Consider the following 21,342-nt stretch of genomic DNA (forward strand, 5'->3'; position numbering starts at 1 on the left):
TTAAAAGACCTGCCCTAAGTCCCCACCCTCCCCTCCCTCCCCACACCTGAGGGGTGAGGTAGAGTCACTGGCCGCCTGGCCAGCTTGTCCTACAGGTGCTGGGGTTCAGGAGCACCTCTGCTGGGCTAGAAAAGCCCCCCCACTCTGGGTGCACCCCCGCCAGAATCCCAGTCTAGGCCGCTGCCCCGGGCCTTCCTGAAAGTTAAGAAGACAGACACCACAGCCAAGTGGAATACAAAAATAGAGCCTCTCTTTTGTTTAAAAAACAAAACAAAACAAAACAACAACAAAAAGCCCAACAGCAAACAATTATCAACAGCTAGCACCCGGGGCTCCCCCAGCTCCTCCCCAGCCTTCAGCAGCGCAGACCTCGCTGGAGGTTCTCTGTGCTCGCGCAAGAGGAGCCGCTCCGCGCGGCGGCGGGGAGGGGCCGGCGGCGCCTACCGGGGCTCGGGGGCCCAAGTCCTCTGGCTGCCGCGCAGGCTGCGCGTGAACGGCGGGTAGTTGAGGAACTCGAAGCGCAGGCTCTGCTCCGTGGTGTGGTGGCCTCGGGGCAGCCGCTTCATGAAGTGGACCTCGCGCTGGTGCTGCCGCGTCTTGGAGCCCTTGCGCGGCCGGCCCTTGCGGGTGAAGGCCATGTACCAGCCTTCGTACTTGGCGTTCTGCAGGGCCGTGTAGTTGTTCTCCAGCACGATCTCCGTGAAGACACAATCCTTGCCCTTGCCGTTGCTCTGCAGGTGGGGGGTGGGGAGGGGGCAGACGTGGCGTTACTGGGCTCTGGCCGGAGCTCCCCCCCAGCAGAGGCAGAGGGCAGGCGGCCCCAGACAGCAGGTGGGCACCCCAGCAGATGGCAGGGTGGGCACGAGCTGCAGCCCCACCCCCGCCCGGGCACCCGCTCTCTAATCCCTCACAAGCCTCAGCCCACCCGGCAACTTCCTGTCCTCCTGGGCAGCAGTGACACATGGTTGTCTCCGGAGGGGCTGGGCCCCAACACAGAGGGGCAGAGAGGGGGCCCAGACCCTGCCTGCCCTGGCCTCCTGCCCACCAGTCTGGCCGAGCTGCTGGCACCAGTTTCCCCAGCTGCCCCCCCCCTCAGCCCCTCAGGACCCCAGGGGCCCCAGGGCAGCCACCCCATGGGGGAGGGGAGACCTGCGGGGAGACTGGGAGCCCCAATCCCCAGAAGCCCAGGAAGCAGGGAACTCGAGGCTGGAGAAGAGCCGTGACTAATGGGGCCATTTCAGAGCTAGGCCGAGGGGCTGGGCCTGCGGCTTACTGAACATTCCAAATGCTGGTACCATGTAATTGGACATAATAGCAAAGCAATTTGGCGATTTGTTAAAAAGATATATGGAATTTACCAACCCCCCCGCCAGCCCCTACCCTAGCCTTCCTTCTTCCTCCTTTGCCTTTATAGCTTTTCATCTCTCAAGCAGTTTCCTTCTCTCTCACCTCCCCCCCACCCCAATCATTAGGTAACCCCAAGGTGGCCCTGGGTCTCTCTGCCCACCTTGTTGGGATCTGGCTCTGCCAGCCCAGCTACTCCCCAGGCCCTGGGGGGCCCTCCCTTCCTTCTGGGGCCTCACCTTGGCAATCAGCTTCCCCTTCTTATTCATGCAGATGTAGAGGCCTGTCTCAGCTCCTCGGACTCGAACCCGGCTGCCAAAGGTATCTGTCTCCACAATGAGCTTTGCTGTCAGGGAAGGTGGGGGGATGGTTATTGGAAGCTCCCTGACCCCCACTGTACCACATCGTCACCCCAGCTGACCCATAGACCTGTCACGTCCCCCCAGCAACTGCTCCAAGAGCAGGTACCCAAGATGTGGGCTCCGGCCCCAGCCCAGCTGCCAATATGCTGTGCAACTTTGCGAAAGATCAAGTCTCCTTTCTGGGCCCCAGGCCCCTCACTTGGATTTACATAAGGGGGTGGATAAGATCATGGAGTACAAACGGTTCTGCAGAGAGATCTTGGGGCCATCAAACTGAAAAGACTCTCTTTTAAAACCAGATATTGACTTTTATGTCAAGGCTTCATGACTAGAGCTCCACTCTAATCAAAGATCTCGGGGGATCCTTCAAAGTCAAAATATTATGTGTCCATGCCTCACATATCACTGCAAACTTGTGGGGGTACAACAGTGACATCAGCTGGGAGGCCAAACATTAAAGCATCTCTCCTGTTTCTGGCCCCTCAGGTTCTAACTCACAGCCTTCACGACCCCCTCACCCCACCCCTGCTCTGCTGAGAAGATGACCGCTCTCCCTACACACACGGCCCATACATAGCCAGCTGCTCTCCCAGAACCTCAGACTCCAGCTGGGAGGATTCTGCTCTTCTCCACGCTTCCCAGTCACCACTGTCCCCAGCCCCAGTGTCCAGAAATCAATGACTCAAATAGTCTTTTCTCTTTCAACCTCCATCACAGCTGGGCTTCTCACCCCAGTGACCAAACACTTACTGCGGGTGAGGAGGGGAGAAAAGCAGGCATGCTTGCCTCTCCGTCTGGAAAGCCCTGAGACAGGGAGCTGAATTCTGTGCCTTCTTCCCCTGCCCCCTCCCCTTAGACAGCCAACTTGCCACAGAAGTCCTGGTCCCTGTCTGCTCTTTGCGTAACTCCTCCCTTTGAGGCTGTCCCCAAGAAGGGAATGAGGGCTGACTTAGCTGCTGGGGATAGGACAGAAGAGGCTGGGTCTCCTATCCTCTCTACTGCGGAGCCCAGAATTTTCCCTGCTTGAGAAGGCAGTTCTGGGACTCCCAGAGCTGCCTCCCAGCCTGCCCTAACAAGGCAGCACCTTTTTTGTCCTCAAAACTAAACTGACTAAAGGTCAGTGAGGCAGCCCTCATTGCCCAGCCTGTGACTACCCCACCCCTTCACATAAGCACAGAGCGGGGACCCAGTGGCCAACTCCCCAGTCTGGCTCCAAGTCAGCCAGGGAAATGCAGCTGTCACCTCCCCTCCCACCCACCTCCTCTTGGACCCAGCCGGTCTGCTCATCCCTCTCCTGATCTGCCTTCCAGAGCAAGGAGTGGCTGCTGTTAAGGGCCAGGAAGGACACTGGCTGGAGAAGGGGCAAGAGGACTCTGGCCAAATGGGGCAGACAGGGTTGGAACAATCCCTCGGTTCCTTCCTGGGACCCATAAGGAAGCAACTAGGACCTCTCTGCTATTCTCCCCCAGACTCATACTGTGCTGGCCATACACCCTAAGCCACTCTGCTCTTGGGCCCTCCAGTTCCCACCCCTGCCTGGCAGGCAGGGACCAGGGAACCTGGAAAGCTTCCTACATTTGTAAGGACAGAAGTGGGCATGAGACTTCTGATGTCTGAAGACGAGTTCACCCACGGCCAGCTTAGCCTCTTCTTCCGTCCCCAAAACCCAAGGATGCTGGACCATTGGCTCCAGTGGAGCAAACCCAGGAGGAGCTAAGCATTCGTTCCCTTTCCTTGGAAGCTGAGAGGAGAAGCAAGCAGCCAGTTCGGAGGGACAGAGGGACAAAGGGACGGCAGGCTGGCCCTGCCAGCGCAGCGGGGGAGCTCGGCCACCGGGCAGGCCGCCCCCCACCCCCACCATGGAGAGCCCCCACTCCCCTTCCTGGATGGATCTGGGGAGCTGGGGCTGCAAGTTTACAGCGGCTTTCCCGACCGGGCTTTTGGAAAGCTTAACATTTTCAAACCTATTCTTCCACCCCAGTGACAGATTTATCCCGGGAAAATTATGTCTCCTTCTCCAGCTTTGAAGGGAAGTCAGCTACGTCGATGCAGAAAAAATGCAGTGAGACATACTCGATCCCCCAAACTGGCTCGAGAAGAGGAGAAAGTATTCAGGAAATGTTAAAAAAGGTGAAAGTAAGAAGAGTTTTAATCGCTCTGCCAGACGCGGGGGTCTCTCCAGAGATTCATAGAGAACAATCTTGAACCTCTTTTTTAACATTTACAGACTTGCAACTCCTTTCAAACTCCACATCTGAAAAAAGGCTCGTTCTTTTTCTGTTTTATATCATTCTTCATTTTTCTTCTTAGCTCTTAAAATGCCTCACCTTTTTATTACATTTTAATAGAGTCTTCCCCTCTCCTTTCATGCTTGTTTAACTTGGTCATTATTTAAAGGTTTTTAAACTCACAATAATCGCTCTCTAAAAACAACACCAGCCGCCCAGAGGGCTTGCTTTTCTCTTGGTACATCCAGCACTCTAGAAATTGGCCTTGTTTCAAGGCAGGAATATTGAATGTTTTAGAAATCAATCAGTCCTCAGTCTCTCTGACCCGCAGTAGCTCCCTGGACTCACCACCGCACGGACAGCCCGGAGCCCAGCTCTGACCACCACCTGGGTTCCTGGGTCAGTGGAGTGGAGAGGGCCCCTTCCCAAGCCTAGTCCCCATGTGCCATTGGCCCTTCTGATCAAAATATTTAAAGGTTCATGGCATACCCCCTCCAAGTTGGAAGTTTTGGGGGGATTTTGCTCCCTTCTCTTTCCCAACTCTCTCCTTTTGTGGGCCCTGGCGACATATCCTCTTTCAAGAGCTTCCCTTAAACCTGAGGCCCCCTCCCGCTGAACCCTCTGCCTCCACCTGCAGCTGGGGAGGGGTGTGTGAATGGAGGAGGTGGAAAGGGAGACTCCTGGATTCATTCATCTGCTGGGCAGGGAAGGGGCACCTGTGGGCCAAGTACTCCCGGAGGTCCCTTCGCTGGCCCTCTTTTCTCCAGCTGACCCCAAGATGCTTTTTTTTTTTTTTTTTTTTTTTTTTTTGGCCTTAACTCCTTCCCTTCTGAGCTGGGGAGCCTACAAGCCTCCTGCCCGTGCAGATGGGGCTGGCAGGTCCAGTCACAGCAGGCCAGCCAGGGAAAGGGGGCGTATGTTCTACAAGCTACCTTTACCCTGCCCAGTGCCGGTCGCCTTACCGAAGGGGTCCCCGTCCTCTGCCATGGCGTTGATGCGCTTGTTGGCCAGGACCTGCACGTGCTTCCCGCTGGTGCGGCTGTAGAGCTGGTAGGTCCGGATAAGGCGGCGGCTGAGCTGATCCGTCACCAGGCTCTGCTCCCTCACATGCTGTGTAAAATTAGGTGAGGACTGAACAGTTACCTTTAGGAAATTGAAAAATACACAACACGCCATTATAATGCTACTCTGCCCAGGGGCCCAAGTGGCCCCCATCGCCCTGCACGCCCCTCCACTGCCCCAGGCAGCCGGCAGGGGCTGGGGGATCCCCCCAACATGCCAGCTCAGGCCACGACACCCCACCCAGGAAAATCGGGCAGCCTCAGCCTAACACCGACGAGTCCTGAACGATCTGGACCTACCTGTTGGGAAACACCCTGGGACTCCCGGCCAGCTCCGCACAGGGAAGCAAGCTCCCTGCCCAGCGCAGCCCCTCTCCCCCCGCCCCCCCCCCACCCCGCCTTCCTAGAAAAGCAGGGCGCTTGTAAGTAGGGAGGCAGCGCTGCCCGACCCCTGACATTTATAAAGACAAATTTACGGAGCAAATGTTGAGAGCGCAGAGAGCCTAGGCACCTGATCTTTCGGCCAGACCCGCCGCAAGTGTCCCCAGAGAGCCGCGGAAGAGTCCCTGCGGCAGTCACCGGGACTTCTGACAACGAACGCTCCCGGGCCCCAGCTCCCCCCTTACTCGGCAGCCAGGTGTGGCTGGCCCTAGAGTTCCCCCATCCACCCCAACCTGGCTAGAATGCACCGGAGACGGCGCTGGACTCCGAAACCTTGCGTTCGAGTCTCACTGCACACTAGCTGTGTGACCTGAGGCAGGGCGCTCCCTCTCTGTTCCCTAGCTCCCTCCTCGGGGAAGTTCGGGGCTGGGTTTCTAAGGTTCCTTCCAGCCCTGCAGCGCTGGCCGCAGGCTCGGTCCAAGGGCCCCTGCCCGAACTTGCCAATCGGCGGCCCCCGCCGGCCCGCCCGGGCCCCGCCGCCGCGCAGTGCGCCTTACCTGGGCTTGGAGGCAGAGAACCAGCAAGTGCAACAGCCTGTGGGAGACAAAAGCGGGCGGGAGAGAGAGAGGGCGCGGGGTGAGCGGAGAGGGCGCGGCGGCGCGGGCCGGGCGGGGACGCGGGGGCGGCGGCCGTACTCACAGGCAGCTCAGCGCCGAGCGGGGGCTGCCCATGGCGCGCGGCCCGGGGAGCACCGAGAGCCCCGGCGGGATCACGCCGGCCCGCGGGCGGCCGCGAGGGACGAGCCGAGGGCGGCGGCGGCCGACCAAGGCTGGGGCGCGGGAGGCGGGCGGCGGTCCGGCCGCGGCTCTGCGGGTCCCGTGGAATGTCGAGCTCGCCGCGCCACGCCGTGCCGCGCCGAGTCGCTCTGCCGCCGCTGCCGGAGCCGGTGGCCGCTGGCTGCTCAGGAGCCGGAGCGGGCGGGAGGGTAACGGGCCGGCAGGGTGGGTGGGTAGGTGGGAAGGGAGGGGGAGGGGTGAGGGCGGGGGGCGCCGCACCGGGCGCGAGGGGGGAGCGCGGGGCGGGCGGCCGGAGCCCGCAGCCCCCGGCTGGGAGCTGGGGCCCGGACGCAGCCCGGGGCGGGGGCGGGGCGGACCGGGGCGGGGCGGCCGGCGGGTCTGGGATTGGGGGTCTGGGCTAGGGGAGGGGTCTGGGGACCGCGGGAGGGGCGGGGGCGGCCGGCGGGGGGCGCCTCCCCCCATCCCGGGCCTGACCCCCTCGCGCGCTCTCGGGGTCTGGACCCGTGGGGATGGGGGACGCCTCGGGCTGGGGTTTCCCGGACCGCGGGGTGCGCCGGGGTGGGAAAGTGCCGGGTCTCCACGGTGAGCCCCGTTGGCTTTACGCCTCAGTCTAGGCGGCAGGTCTCCGAGCCACCTACTGTGTGCTTCGGCCACGTGTGCCCCCTGGAAGTGGCCTCTGACGTGGGAGTGAATGGCTGTGCGCTCGGCTCTCGGGTAGTGCGTGCGTGTGCGACGGCGACCCGACCTCCCCACCAGCTTTCTGCTGAGTAACCCTTCCTGCCGGTTTCTGGTCTCTCCTGTCTCGTCCGGTCTCCAAGAAGACCCTGAGAGCGAGAAGAGTCCCCTCCCCCATTATCACCATCACCCCTGCCTCCGTCCCACATACACTAGCCTGAAGTAGCCACCTACGTGGGAGAGGAGCCCAGAGATCCCTGGAAGGACCCATAGTTGCTGCTGCTCTCCCAGAGCCGCAGGCGGAGGGGGGCAAAAATAACTTCTGTCCCCAGCTTTTCCTGGGGAAGAGACTTAGATCCAGGCCGCCTCGCCTTTCCCTCTCAAGGTCTCATTATTTGTGCACTTAGGCATTTACACACCTACTGTGTACTAGACATGGACTGGTGTTTTGTGTCAAATGTGAGGGGCTCGGTGCAGGGAGAGGGGAAACCAAAGGAGGTAGGGACTTGTCTAAGCCTCTCCCAGCCCCTCATTGCTTCCCCCAAGGGGCTTCTGGAACCCCTGAGCCATGGTGCTTCCTTAGGAGCAGCTTGGGTGGGCAGAGATGCCCTGGGACAGATACTTCTGAGGAGCAGGTGGAACCACTGATGCCCTACACAGCTGCTGCATCCACCTATGACCTCCCCTGCCCCACTGCCCCCACCTTATGTCCTTGGGGTTGGACTGGAGGGGTTGGGGCGGTGCCAGGAAGCCATTAGGCCAGAAGCAGTACGCAGCACAGCCAAGTTCTACCTACCTCCCCTTTCTCTGTGCCCCACCTGTCCCTGTGCCCCACCTTTTCCCACTTCCCAGCCATAATAACACTGAGCAATGCATAGATAGGAAAACAGAGTACTTGTCCCAAGACCTCATCCTCCCTCAGAGAAGGAGACTCCTTGAGCCTACGTGTTACCCACCTCCAGGAGTCTGCTCACTCTGCCAGTTCTTGCACACACAGACCTCCAGACAAGGATCATGTCTTTTAGACCAGAACTTGCAGCTCATGGCACAGAGCTGGGCAAGGTTGTTCTGCAGTTGGTATTTGATGAATGAATAATGAAGAAACTGGCCGAGCATTTAGACCTCAGCTCATGAGTGGCTTCCCCAGGAAGACTTGCTTTTCTCTCCCCACTACCCGCCCCCCCCCCAACAGATTATAATCACCACTATTTATTGAGCACTTGTCTTTGCTAAAGGCTGGACTGGCACTGTCTCCTCTCAACTAAGAGGTGAGCCCATTAGAAGGGAGACAGGTGAGGCGGGCTCCAGTGCCCACAGCCAAAACCAGCCCTTTTCCTTACTATGCTCTTCTGCCTTAGAGCCCTGCAGGCCACTTGCTGAATGTCTACCTCCCCAGATGCACTGCTTCAAACAGGCAGGATGCTCACCATTTTAACTTCATGCCCTGCACACAGTAGGCCCTTGAAAATGGGGTGTGTGTGTGCGTGCGTGAGCACACGCATGAATGAACAAGTGAATGGAGAGATGGAGAGCAGAGGGTGGGAAGGGCCTTCTCCCTACCAGGGACCCAGCCCTCTGAAAATAGTCTGATGAAAACAGCATGGAGCAGCACTCAGGCAGGGGTCATGGCAGTCCAGCCCACCCTTAGTGTGCACAGTCTTGGGGCCACAACCAGAGTCACTCTGGGCACCTGCCCTTCTCTGGATAGAGGCCAGAGTATCTGACTCAGGATCCAACTCTGGTTCTGGGGCTCCCAGAAGGTTCTGAAGGCCTTGAGCTGAACTTCAATGATCTTAGCTCACCCTCCTCCCTCCCCCAGAGGAGATGGGCATCCTAGGACCTCAAAGTGGGAGGTCAAGGTTTTAGTACTACACTTTAACCTCTATCAAGGGGCCTCTCTACAGGAAAGAATTCCTTTGCATTTGGACAACTTTCTCCCAAACTAGAACGCTCATCAGTTTGGGAGATTCTTCGCATCTCCCCAAAAGTCTATGGCTTGGGGCAGGGGTGGGAAGGGGGGCAGATGGGGACACCTTCACATTGGGTGCCAGGTACTGCTCCATCAGCCCTTTGAGTGACAGATGCAAATATTCTGCCGGGGCCCCAGCAGGCCACTCTGTCCCTCCCTCACTCGCTTGCTCGCTTCCCGGCCAGCTCGCTCCTTCCTTTATCTTATCAAAGCCCCGTAATTACAATTGCTATTTTGTTTCCTCGAATCTGCAATCAGAGCTCCTTGGCCCTGATGAGGGAGCGCCTGTCAACCTGATCGCTGAGTGACAGCCGGGCCACCTTTCCTGGCCGCCCCCACACTCCGCAAACACAAACATACACACACACACACACACACACACACACCCTCGCCTCCTGCAAACACAAACACACACTCCTTGCCAACACAAACAGCCCCTCTCCGCAAACACGCCCTCGCGGGGACCCAAACACACACCTTCAGCCTCTTTCCAAACGCATCCCTCGCCCCAGGCCCACCCTGGGCCCCTCAAATCCACACCAGCCGGCGCGGGCTGCCTGGATTGAAGTTTGCTCCTACTCGCGCCTCCTGCGCCCGGCGTTCAAAGCGCCGCAGACTCTCCACCGACTGTTCAAATGCAAATCGCGGAGACTGCGTTAAGCACTTCGGACCCCGCCAGGGAGTCGTCTCCCCTCGCACCCCAAATAACAAGGCTGCCCATCCTCCAGTGGTCTGCAAACCGCGGAGGTACGCCTTCATCCCTCGGCGCTCCGAGGCCAAAGTGAATTGGCAGTGCTCCTACTGTGCGCTGAGCTGGCAGAAGGGGCATTGAGGAGAGGCGGGAGCGGGGAGGGAGAAAAAACAATCCCCAGCTCTGTCCGCGGGGCGCCCTTTTGGGCCAGGAAACTCCTGGAAGAAGGGGAAGCTGTGGATTGGGTCCCCACTGCGGGCAGGAGCGTGCTAGGCGCCGGCCTGGGCTGCAGGGAGACCCACGCAGGAAACAGTCAAGGCTTACAATCAGCGCTCACTAGCTTCGCAGGGGGTAAATATCGGGACAGGGCCACGCGCAGGGGGTAGAGGGGTTGACTGGGGAGGCTTCCCCCAGAGATGACTTCTCTGCGCTCAGCCAGTCTCCTGAGTCTCCAACCAAGCACATGCTGAGGACTCTGGAGGTTATAGGCGAGAGGAGGAAGGGAAGGGCTCTAACAAGACCTCTTCTAGCGAATCAGTCAAAGAACGAGTGAAGTCAGCCTCAGTGACTTACTCCTCGCTTTCTGCCTAAACTTAGGCGGCCCAGACCACTCACCTAGCCCCCTGCGAGGCGGCGTGGGGAGCCGCACGGCCACAGGTGGTTTCAACCTCGCCCACCAGAGGGCGCCAGCTGCATTCCCCCTCCCTCACGACCACAGAAAGGTGAATGGTCTCGAGCCTGACTTCCCCCACCAGGCTACCCTGGTTCCTGATGGAAGCACCTCAGTCATCCTGGAGAGGAGAAAGGGGCCTACGACCCTGACCACTGCAACCCAGAGAGAAATCATCTTCTTTTATCCTTAACTTGAAGAAAAAGGGAGGTTAGAGCTTGAACCTCAGCTTCTCACCAGGAGGGGTGGGGAAACCTACTCCAAGGATGTGTTGAAGCAGGGATGCTTTTCCGTGTTGTGGGACACTCTCTCCCAAGTTTACCTTACCTGCCCCAATACCAGCCCCTTCGGGTTATCTAGAGATCCCTCCCACTTGTTCACTCATTTGCCCAGCAGCCAGTGTGGGAGGGAGTGGGCCTGGCCCCACCATCCCACCAGGCACTGTACTCTGTCCATCCTCAGCATGTCTGGCCCCAGGCTGTCTCAGGAGTTAACCTTTTGTTTGTTTGTTTGTTTGTTTGTGGGACATTGAAATACTGCCCCCCTCCCACATCAACACAGCTGCTGAACTGCTGACCTCAGAGTTGGTCACATACACACTAATGCTCACACCAGGTACTTCCCTTTCTCTTCCTGGCATAGCAGCACCCACACCCCAGAACACCTGATTACAGGCACCAGAGATTCCCCACACCAGGCGGTGTGCTGGGGGTCAGGAACCCCTTAGTCCAGGAGGTTGAATCCCAGGGGACCCTCTCTGCCCCCATATGCCAGGCCACCCGGATTCTGGTTTCCCTGTCACCCAATCTGGCCAGTCCCCTCCATCTGGCCCCTGGAATCAGGTTTCTAAGGGCCCAGACCAGCTCAGAGACAGCCTGCAAGACTGGAAGGAGGAGCAAAGACTAGCCTCTGCCTTTCCCCTCACAGGCCCTCTCAGGGCCTGAGCCCCCTCATGGGGCTAGGGATGCACATTCCTTGGACTGCTTAAGCCCCTTTATCTGCCCCCTGCCCATCAGCCTGAGTGCTGACAGAGGCCCAGGCCCCTTGTTTGGATGCTGATAACCTCCTGGGATGGCCCTCCCCCACCTGTAGGGACTGAGAATGGGCATGGTGTTGGGAGGTCCTCTTTTAGTAAGGCAGTTGGGGCCCAGGCCTTGCCTGGCCGCTGGGGTCCTAGGGATAGCAGGATCCCACATTTCCTCACCCTCCCCAGGCCCAGGGCCACCCTCGGTGCTGCCACAGTGCCACCTGGTGGCCCCTAGGGGAATGCCAACCCAGCAGGTAAAGAAGCCACACAAATGAGTTGCAAAAAAACCTCCACATCACTTTATTACAGCCTTTATCCAAAAATGTAAAAAGTATTAAAAATGTGTAGTCCTGAGCTTCAGATGCTGACCTCCAATCTCACAGGCAAGTGGGGAGAGAGGGTCAGGAGAGAAGTTCAGAGTTCCTCCCACTCCTGGAGAAAAGGGAAGCCCCAGATATGGCATAAGATTAGAGAAACACCAGGGCCCTTATGAAGAATAGGACCACCCTCTCTCCAAGCACCGGCCCAAGACCCCACCCACCCACCCATCCATCCCTCCTCTTCAACGGAGAAGACACATTTAAATTTCTTGAAACTTGTACAGGAACATAGTGCATGGCACACGTAGCAGGCAGCTAGCTGACCTGAGGGAGAGCAAACAAGGGGTCAGCATCAAGGCCGTGTTCACGTGCTCCTCCTGCCCGATCCCAGACCTTGCTGGACACCCCTCTCCCCACTCACCAAGGCTAGGGCCTGCCCCTCTGCTTCTTGGCAGGTAGGATGGGGCACAACTCAGCTTCCTCCTCCTCACTCCCTTCTTCACTCTCTTCTTCCTCAGAAACGTCATCGCTTATAGTAACTGGTGGATACATAAGCAGTAAAAGAGGAGGAGGTTAAAGCCAGACCCCCTTCATACCACATGTCATTTATTCATGCCCTGTGGTGCCAGGGATCCTGATCTCCCAGAGCTTATGGTCTAGGTGGGAAGAACCTCAGATACTAAATGAGAGATGACAAAGAGCCAAAGAAGACCACATTGGTGCAGGTGGAGAAGCTGAGACAGGTTTCATGCAGGAGGTGGGCTTAAGTAGGACAAAAAGTGGAGGATACATCACACATAGTCTGTATGGAAGCTCCACTAGGAGATAAGGATAGGATGGGGCAGGAGTGTAGAGGGCGGCGGTGGGAAGAGAAACTCGATGGCAGAACCCACTAGACAAAGGAGAAGACTCTCACCAATCTGGTGCCTCCCAGTGATGCGCACAGGGCCAGAACCTGACTTCAGGCGGAAGGTTACAGGTGGCTGGAGCTGGAAGTCATCCAAACTGAGCTGGAAGAAAGACAAGGATGAAGGCCTGGCCCATCCCATCTTGTGTCCTTGGGTCCTCAATTCCTAACAACCACCACTATCACTACCACCACCACCACCAGCACCGCCACCACCACCTCAACATATGCCTGAGAACTCACCATGGGTTGGCAGGACAACTTGAGATTGGCCACAGGGACTGCAATCTCCTGATGGTCATGATTCCTGGCCACGACTTCTACCACATTACACTCATCTTTGGCCCCCTCGGTGAGGCAGAGCTGGAAGAGTACCCAGAACCCTGGGGTCTCCCCAAGCAAGGACTGACACCACAATCCTTGTGGAGGCATCGACCCTATAATTTGCCCCACCCCAGTGGTCCCTGGATCACTCAGCCAGGAAAGCTGCCCATGTGGGAGTTGGGCAGAGGAGGGAACTCCCAGTAAAGGGATTGGGGGGGGGGGGCTGTTGGAGGCCCCCCGAGTTGCCTGCTCAGGTCCAGCGATTCACCACCACCACCTTTCCCCGCGCCTCACCATGGTCAACGCCAGCACATGCTCCGATTCATCCTCTTCCTCTACCTTGAAGGTGAAAGAGCGGGTGTGGCCGGAGAGCTCACAGCCTGGAAGAGGGAACAGTGTGAACGTGCCTGAGTGTGCGTGGGGGGCGTTCCACCAAACCTCTGTCACGTGCAGCCATGGTGCGACCGGCCATTTACGCACCCACTTCTCAGGAACACCAGGGGCGCTCTGTCCTGGGCTCCGCCCGGCACATCTGGGACAGCGGTCGCGCCACCCCCTCCCGCTTGGTCTGCCGTGCACGGGGGCCCCCTCCGCCTCAACCCACGTCGTGTACTCATCTGCATTCCTGTTCTGCCCCTGACCGCCCTAGCACCACCCTCATCCCCTCCTTTCCTCAATACCGAAGAAAAAACTGTCCATAGTGACCGGAGCCGGGACCCGCAGACCCCCGACCCCCCCCGGCCCGGGCTCGGCTCTCCTGACTCAGGAACGCTAAAGCGGCGGCGGCGCCGGCGGCCATGCTGCTAGGGCCATCTGGAAGCTCCGCCCCCGACACGTCTAAAGCGAGGGACTCGCAGCGTGTTCCGGCCCCGCCCATTAAAGGAGCCGCTGGCACTTGAGAAAGGAGGGACGAGGCGCGACCAGACCTAGGGCTTTCTCCCCCGGGGGCCGGAGGCCTCTGGTCAAACCTGTGTGTCGGGACTGCATGGAAGGGTCAGAGAAGCATGGATTTCTTAATGTTAATGTCCTTCCGCACTTCCAGGACCACGGCTCTCTGAGGGCGGCTCCTGCCTCCATTTTCTCTAGCTCCTCGCACCCTCTTCTGTCTCCACTCCCCCAATCCAGGGCAAGTTTTCGTCAAAGGGAGAATAGATACAAAAACGGAAACCTTTCCAACTCCCCTAGTAAAGGCGAGTTTCAAGGCAGCGTTTTCCTCATAAAAGCAAAGGAAATACGCTACTTGCCTTGCCTTTCCTCCAAGAGAGCCGAGGCTCCTGAAGGAAGACTTTTTGCCCATGGGTTTATTTTCTACTGGAACCATGGAACCACTCGGTCCTCTTCCCAATATGCGTCTATGCTTCCTGCTGTTAACGACCAGAGAAGTTCACTATCTAGAAGGCTTCTCTTTATTGAGCTTAATATGCTGGCTGGAGGCTGGCGCTTGCTAGGAAAGGATGTTAGCTTCAATGTGCAGCTAGCGGCTACTTCTGGCAAACGTACTTTGAAGCTTATAATTGCAGCCCGAACACCCTTCCACCTTAAGAGTAGTATGTCCCATAATTTGGGCAACTCCCCCACCCCCACCTCTCACCTTTTGGCCAATCAGGCAAAGTGTGTTCCTTATCCTACTAGATAGGAGGGAACGCATTCAAACTGGCGGCCCTAACTCCCACCCAGGATATAACCGTGGGAGGAGGGTGGCTTGGCCAAGAACTAGTCTTCCTTTTTTACCTTGCCATGAAGAAAATCTGGAAGGAAGTCTTTTATTGGAGATAGGAATAGGAAGGTGCATCCCCCAACGTGAACGGCTATGGAAGATGCTTGTGAGACATGAAAGGCATGAGAAAAGGTACAGAGCAGAAACAGGAAGTAGGTTTACACAGTACACCACCACACACATTTCACTTCAAGTTTTATTTTGCCTCTTGCATGGTCTTCAGATAGTTTTACAGTTCGTTTTCTACAGGAACTGAGCTGTGATCTGAACAATCAATGAAATGTCATTCCAACCTTAATAAATATTCATAACCATAGAAGAGAGCATAGCACTTTACCATCCTAGAATGATGAAGGTACAGGCCTGGACATCTGTTTCATGGTTAGCATCTGTGACCAGACCAGCCAAAATGATTATTATAAGCCAAGATAAAACCACAAGCAAACTTGCTAAAAATCCTGATTCCATAGATTGACACTGAAATCCTCCAAATAAATGCTAGAATTGTCCACTAGAGTACAAAATGTACTTAGAGAGAAAACCAAGTGACCTTAAACTGTTTTAAACAGCATCTTGTAGAGCTCTTCCCTTCCCCCTTAGCCTTCTTAGGTCTTCTATCAGTTAAAGGTTTCTACCCTGAAAATAAAGAGGCCTCCTTCCTCCTCTCCATTCATCTTACCAACTCAGTGCCCACTCACAGGCCCTGGTTGAAAGTCACTAGGTACCATTAGGCACGATGCTTTAAGATTCAAAGCCCAAACTGATGGAATTTCTTCCTGAAGGAAAATGCCTTTTCCTTGCCCCTCCCACCTCAGCTCAAAGTAAAACAGCTGATAACAAAACTGCAGGGAAGCAAGGTAACAAAATACTGTTAGGAATCCATGATGAAAAAAATGAATCCTGCAGAGATTACCTGTTAACCTCATGCTCAGAACCCCTAAAAACACCAAATCTAAATTAAAATACATGGAGCTTTCAGAATCTGGTTAAAGGAAAAAGAAAAGGGTAACCTTAAGTCATTGGTTAAAGTGTGCTCATTTTTTTAAAAAAATTAGATACAAACATGCAATTAAAGACTCTGATTTAATAAAACCAGTTGTAACAGATCTTGAAATTAAAGGACAACTGATCTCCGGGCAAATGGGACCAGTAAGTCCCTGAACCCTACATGATGTCAAAACTAACATTTCACATGCTGACCTGCATTGAGGTTAATTTCCAGAAGTGACTGCACTTTGCAAGACTGAGTCCCATGAAATTAGACTCTCATACCCAAAGTGGTCATGGCCTAGCCCTAGGTGGGAGGCACTTTAAAAACAATAAAACTTCTTTAAAAAAAAAAAAAAAAAAGACAAAAGTAAAGAAAATCCATCTTCCACTGATTTACATTATTCAAAGTGCCATCCTGAACCACATACCCTTTCATTTTCAAAAGGAAAAAAATTACAAAAACAGTGAACACAAAGGATACTCAGGTTACAGCTAGTTTATATACAAAAAAATTTACAAGTCTGCCATTTTTAGGCTTTTGCCACAAACAAATGCACATTTGTCCCTACAAAGCACAACATGCCTGAACCAATGGTCACTACAAGAGACAACTGGCCATGGCTTTACAAAGAGCAGAAAAACTGCCCCAAATTAAAATCATTTACTCAGCTTAAACTATGCCACAACCATCCCACTTGGAATCTCTACCCTGAAGCCTCTGAAACCCACTAAATCTTTCTCATCTCTGCCATGTCTCCGAAGAATGAAAGACACTTTTCATCCAATAAATCAAGGAGGATGACAAATGATTCTAATTACTCTTAGGTGAGAAATGCAACCACGCTGGATGCAGAACACAGTGCTGACTACATTTATTGAAGACCCCCTCCCTATAAGCCCATGTAAGAGGTCTTGGCACCTAACACAAGACCCACAAAGGAGGCCCACATCTGTTTCAGACAGGATTTGCATCAATACAACCTTCCAACCAGTGAGTAATCTCAAAGTGTGATGGGTGAGTTTTACATAGTCTTCGTTTCCAATCCCAATTGGCTGATTAATTTTGCCATTCCAGAGGCTGAACTGTATGAAGACCCCAACCACCACCAACCAAGTGAAGTTCAGAGACTTTCCGACAGTTCATAGTGCCAACAAATTTCACAGGCTCCGACCAAGTATAACCACATCCTTTGGAAATCCTTCCATTTTTGCAATTTCAAAACAGCCTAACTTGCTGTAAAATTCCAGAATTCTTTTATCATCTGGTCTCACTTCACAGAAAGCCCCCCGGGAGCCTAGAAATAAAACAAATATTCAAAATGTAAATGTCAACTGGAATTATGGATAGGAGTTGTCATGAATCTTTAATATATTTCAAATAGGTGACAGTAGGAGCTTATCTATACCAGTCCCTAAATTTCATACCACAATTTTTAAAATTCATATGAATATTCAATGAATATTAGTATTCATCAATACTGAATACTGCAGCGGCAACTATCTTAAATGACAGATATGTTAACTAGCTTGAATGTGGTAATTACAATGTATTTCAAATCATCAAACTGTACACCTTAAACATATACAGTTCTTAATTCTCAAAAATACCTCCATTAAAAAAATCCAGTGAAACCATTTGCAACTACGTGGATGGAACTGGAGGATATTATGCTAAGTGAAATTAGCCAGTCAGAGAAAGACAAAAACCGTATGACTTCACTCATTATGAGGACTTTAAGAGACAAAACAGATGAACATAAGGGAAGGGAAACAAAAATAATATAAAAACAGGGAGAGGGACAAAACAAAAGAGACTCATAAATATGGAGAACAAACTTAGGGAAACTGGAGGTGTTGTGGGAGGGGGGATGGGCTAAATGGGTATCTACTCCTGAAATCATTGTTTCACTATATGCTACCTAATTTGGATGTAAATTTTAAAAAATAAAAAAATTAAATTAAAAAAATAAAAAATAAGTATTATAATAAATAATAAAATAATAATAATAATAAAAATAAAATATTACTGGCAAATAAAAAAAAATTCAGTGAAACTCTTCCCCAGAAAATCTTTTGGGGAAGAGGATGTAAGAAACTTCAATGCAAAAAATACCTCTGTTTAATGTTTTAATACAAAGTACCTTTGAAGAGCCCACAGGGCAAAGGCCATTCCAGTTTACGTCACAAGCCAATAGAACCAGAATATGTTGTACATTCTAAGACATACCTCCTATACCTGCATGATTCAGTTCTAAGCACAACACTAAGAATTATACTATCTTCAAAGAGTTGTTTAAATTATTCCACAAGAGGGATACCACTGACTCAAATGATACAAAGATGTAACAGTTAAGTGCACTCCCAAGTAACAACAACCCTCTAAAGAGGTCTCAAACAAGCTGCCCATTTTTGTATTGTCCAAGGGCTAAAAATAGTTTTTTACATTTTTTTTTTTAATTTTTTTTTTAACATTTATTTATTTTTGAGACAGAGAGAGAGAGCATGAACGGGGGAGGGTCAGAGAGAGAGGGAGACACAGAATCCGAAACAGGCTCCAGGCTCTGAGCGGTCAGCACAGAGCCTGACGCGGGGCTCGAACTCACAGACCGCGAGATCATGACCTGAGCCGAAGTCGGCCGCTTAACCGACTGAGCCACCCAGGCGCCCCAGTTTTTTACATTTTTTAAAGGCTGTGTAAAAAAAAAAAAAAGAGTATGTAGGAGCAACTGGTTGGCTCACTACGTACAGCATGCGACTCTTGATCTTAGGGTCCTTAGTTTAAGCCCCACAATGGGCATAGAGCTTACCTTAAAAAAAATAAATTAGGAGCACCTGGGTGACTCAGTCAGTTGAGCATCTGGCTCTTGATCTGGGCTCAGGTCATGATCTGTTTCTGAGTTCAAGCCCTGAGTCAAGCTCTGTGCTGACAACACGGACACTGCTTTGGATTCTCTCTCCCTCTCTCTCTGCCCCACCCCCATGCTTACACTCTCCCTCTAAATAAATAAACATTAAAAAAAATTAGTGTATGGTGGGGGGCACCTGGGTGGCTCAGTCAGCTGAGTGTCTGACTTCGGCTCAGGTCACGATCTCACAGTTCGTGGGTTCGAGCCCCGCATGGGGGTCTGTGCTGATACCTCAGAGCCTGGAGCCTGCTTTGGATTCTGTGTCTCACACCGCCCCCCCCCCCGCGCCCCTCCCCCCCTCACTCTGACTCTCTAAGAAATAAACATTAAAAATTTTTTTCAAAAAAAATTAATGTATGGAACTTAATTTAAAAAAGAATATGTAATTAAAATCTGTATGTGGCCACTGGAGTATATTTATTACCTAGACATTTACAGAAAAAATTTTCATACCACGAATATAAAGCAAAATTATTTCTGTAGGCTGAGTTTAGAGAACACTCAAAACAATTTGTCAACTTGGGGCACCTGTGTGGCTTAGTCGGTGAAGCGTCCAACTCTATTTCAGCTCAGGTGATAATCTCAGTTTTTGACATACAGCCCCAGGTCGGCCTCCACACTGAGAGTACGGAGCCTGCTTGGGATCCTCTGTCTCTGTCTCTGTCTCTCTCTCTCCCCCTAACCCGCTCACTTGTATGCTCTCTCAAAATAAACTTAAAAAAAGGCAACTCTGCATTCTTTTTTTTTTTTTTTTTTTTAAAGTAGGCTTCATACCCAGCGTGGAGCCCAGCACTGGGCTTGAATTCACAATCCTAGGATCAAGACCTGAGCTGAGATCAAGAGTTGGACGCTTAACTGACAGAGCCACCCAGGAGCCCATCAACTGTGTATTCCTAAATGAAGCTTCTTTTGAGGGTTCATTTAATTTCCAATTATCACAGTGAGTCTCCTGGCAAAATAAATTTAACCTCATGTATTCACTTCTCATTTAAATGGGGCTCAAAATAAGCATTCATAATATAAAAGATCAACATTTTCCAATGATTAATATACATGCAATTCTTACACCACTATTCAGAAGCCAAACCATACATGGTGGGGAAGGGAATGCGAGTTCACTGTAATTCATTTCTTTCTATCCTGTCTCCACCTAGCCCAAACACCAGCAACTACACAAATATGTACTCACCATTAGCCTTCAGTGAAGACAGGAGGCAAGCCATCATGCTTTTGGCTACACTCGGGTCAGTTACTTTTTTATGAATATCCATCTTTATCAGAGAAGGGAAGTTGGCAAGGAAAGTTTCTGGCAACACTTCCTGCTCTTCATGGAAACTCAACATTATTTTCTGTAAAAATTTGAAAGAATCTCTTGATTTTCAGTAACTCATTATACATCTATATCCCAACTACAGAAACCAGCAATAGGAAAAGGAAAGCAACATTCAGTAACTCTTCCAGTCATTATGTACTTATCACATAAAGAATTAATTAGCTTATAATTCTAGCTGAAGCATTTTCACTTTTAAAACCATTTGTCTGAATGTAATGTGGTATTCTGAATTCGATCCTGGAACAGAAAAGGACATTAATGGAAAAACAAGTAAATAAAGTGTGGAGTTTATAGTACTGCACCAAAGCTGGTTTCTTAAGACTTGGACAAATGTAAAAAACGGGTGAGGGGTAATAGAGGAATTTTGTATTATCTTTGTTAAATCTAAAAATATTCAAAATTAAAAAAAAAAATTTAAGTTTGTATTGCTTACACAAAAATGTGAATGTAAAAGAGGTTACAGTAGACCCACTGGTCATTCTTTGTATGTTCCTATGCTGAAAAATGTAATTGTCAAATATAAAACAATAATGCATCAACAGGTCAATCACCAGCACACTGTAGTTAATATCTATGTAATTACAAGTAAGTGAGGCTACTCCACATCAGCCTCTTATTACACAGTCATCTGGCTAGAGAAGAAGGTAAAAAATAGGAATAAACTCTAGAGAGAATATAAGTAAACTGGTATGGGAGAGAGAATTTCAGAAAAGGCTAAAAGGAACAACATGGAAGAAAAAAGCCATGTCACAAATGAAAGAGTCCAAATATATCTCTAAAAGTATTTATTGGGCATAAACATTATCAAGAAGGAACTGTTTTTTTAAATGCATATGCTAAAATAAAATGCATATGTTGATGCATAGATTAAAATAATCATAAATTGGGGCGCCTGGGTGGCGCAGTCGGTTAAGCGTCCGGCTTCAGCCAGGTCACGATCTCGCGGTCCGTGAGTTCGAGCCCCGCATCAGGCTCTGGGCTGATGGCTCGGAGCCTGGAGCCTGTTTCCGATTCTTTGTCTCCCTCTCTCTCTGCCCCTCCCCTGTTCATGCTCTGTCTCTCTCTGTCCCAAAAATAAATAAAAAACGTTGAAAAAAAAATAAAAAAAAATAAATAAAATAATCATAAATTATATACAAAAAATTCACTGAAGTTGGGACAAGGCAGACATATGACAAGAAGTACTCCTATCTGCAAATAGACTCTCAGGGCAGCTCACCTCTATTATTTTTTTTATTACCATGAGAAATACATTACTGAGAAGGCAAGTGAGCTCCCTACAACCAAGCAAATGAAAGATTTTAATTAACTTGCCCTGAGTACCCAAAGAAGAGACCATTTAAGTTTGGTACTTCACAACAGGGTAGGAAAAAAAAAAAAGGTTCTTTAGTTGTCTATATTCTGTTTTTACTTGAGAAGTGTTGTAACAATGTTTCCAAATAAAAAAAAAAAACTCCTAATGCTGAGGAAACAATGGAATATGTCACACTTAAGAGTAAGTAATGGGGTGCCTGGGTAGTTCATGGTTAAACGTCCAACTTTGGCTCAGGTCACGATCTCACAGCTCGTTGAGTTCAAGCCTGCACTGGGCTTTGTGCTGACAGCTCAGAGGCTGGAGCCTGCTTCAGATTCTGTGTCTC

General features: G+C 51.9%; 3 protein-coding genes and 1 long non-coding RNA gene across 5 annotated transcripts in view; 1 reads left to right on the forward strand and 3 right to left on the reverse strand.

Annotated features, from left to right (window-relative positions):
• Positions 1 to 244: 244 nt before the first annotated feature.
• FGF8 (fibroblast growth factor 8) lies at positions 245 to 5,242 on the reverse strand. The gene is made up of 3 exons (XM_049645610.1): positions 4,897 to 5,242; positions 1,584 to 1,690; positions 245 to 731 (listed from the first exon to the last, which is right to left on the reverse strand). Exons 1-3 carry the CDS (start codon positions 5,147 to 5,149, stop codon positions 441 to 443), a joined length of 651 nt encoding a protein of 216 aa, XP_049501567.1. The 5' UTR covers positions 5,150 to 5,242; the 3' UTR covers positions 245 to 440.
• LOC125932902 (uncharacterized) lies at positions 611 to 4,072 on the forward strand. Its single transcript, XR_007460785.1, has 3 exons — positions 611 to 831; positions 1,618 to 1,665; positions 3,728 to 4,072. It is a non-coding gene; the product is annotated as an uncharacterized LOC125932902 (long non-coding RNA).
• Positions 5,243 to 11,477: 6,235 nt separating the features above from the next.
• Positions 11,478 to 14,557, reverse strand: NPM3 (nucleophosmin/nucleoplasmin 3). Its single transcript, XM_049645611.1, is given in 7 exon segments — positions 11,478 to 11,849; positions 11,947 to 12,064; positions 12,442 to 12,535; positions 12,676 to 12,795; positions 13,051 to 13,136; positions 13,437 to 13,494; positions 13,496 to 14,557. Coding segments are annotated over 6 exon segments (609 nt in total). The 5' UTR covers positions 13,634 to 14,557; the 3' UTR covers positions 11,478 to 11,849; positions 11,947 to 11,951.
• Positions 14,558 to 16,320: 1,763 nt separating this feature from the next.
• The window catches only part of OGA (O-GlcNAcase), a 28,308-nt gene continuing 23,286 nt past the window's right edge, over positions 16,321 to 21,342 (reverse strand). For both annotated transcript variants that reach the window (XM_049645592.1, XM_049645593.1), the window contains 2 exons: positions 19,559 to 19,718; positions 16,321 to 16,758 (listed from right to left, as the gene is read on the reverse strand). In XM_049645592.1, coding sequence (XP_049501549.1) covers positions 16,622 to 16,758; positions 19,559 to 19,718 — 297 coding nt within the window. In that variant the 3' untranslated portion in view covers positions 16,321 to 16,621. The remainder of the gene's footprint in view (positions 16,759 to 19,558; positions 19,719 to 21,342) is intronic.

This window comes from Panthera uncia, chromosome D2 (assembly GCF_023721935.1).
Source record: "Panthera uncia isolate 11264 chromosome D2, Puncia_PCG_1.0, whole genome shotgun sequence".
NCBI lineage: Eukaryota > Metazoa > Chordata > Mammalia > Carnivora > Felidae > Panthera > Panthera uncia.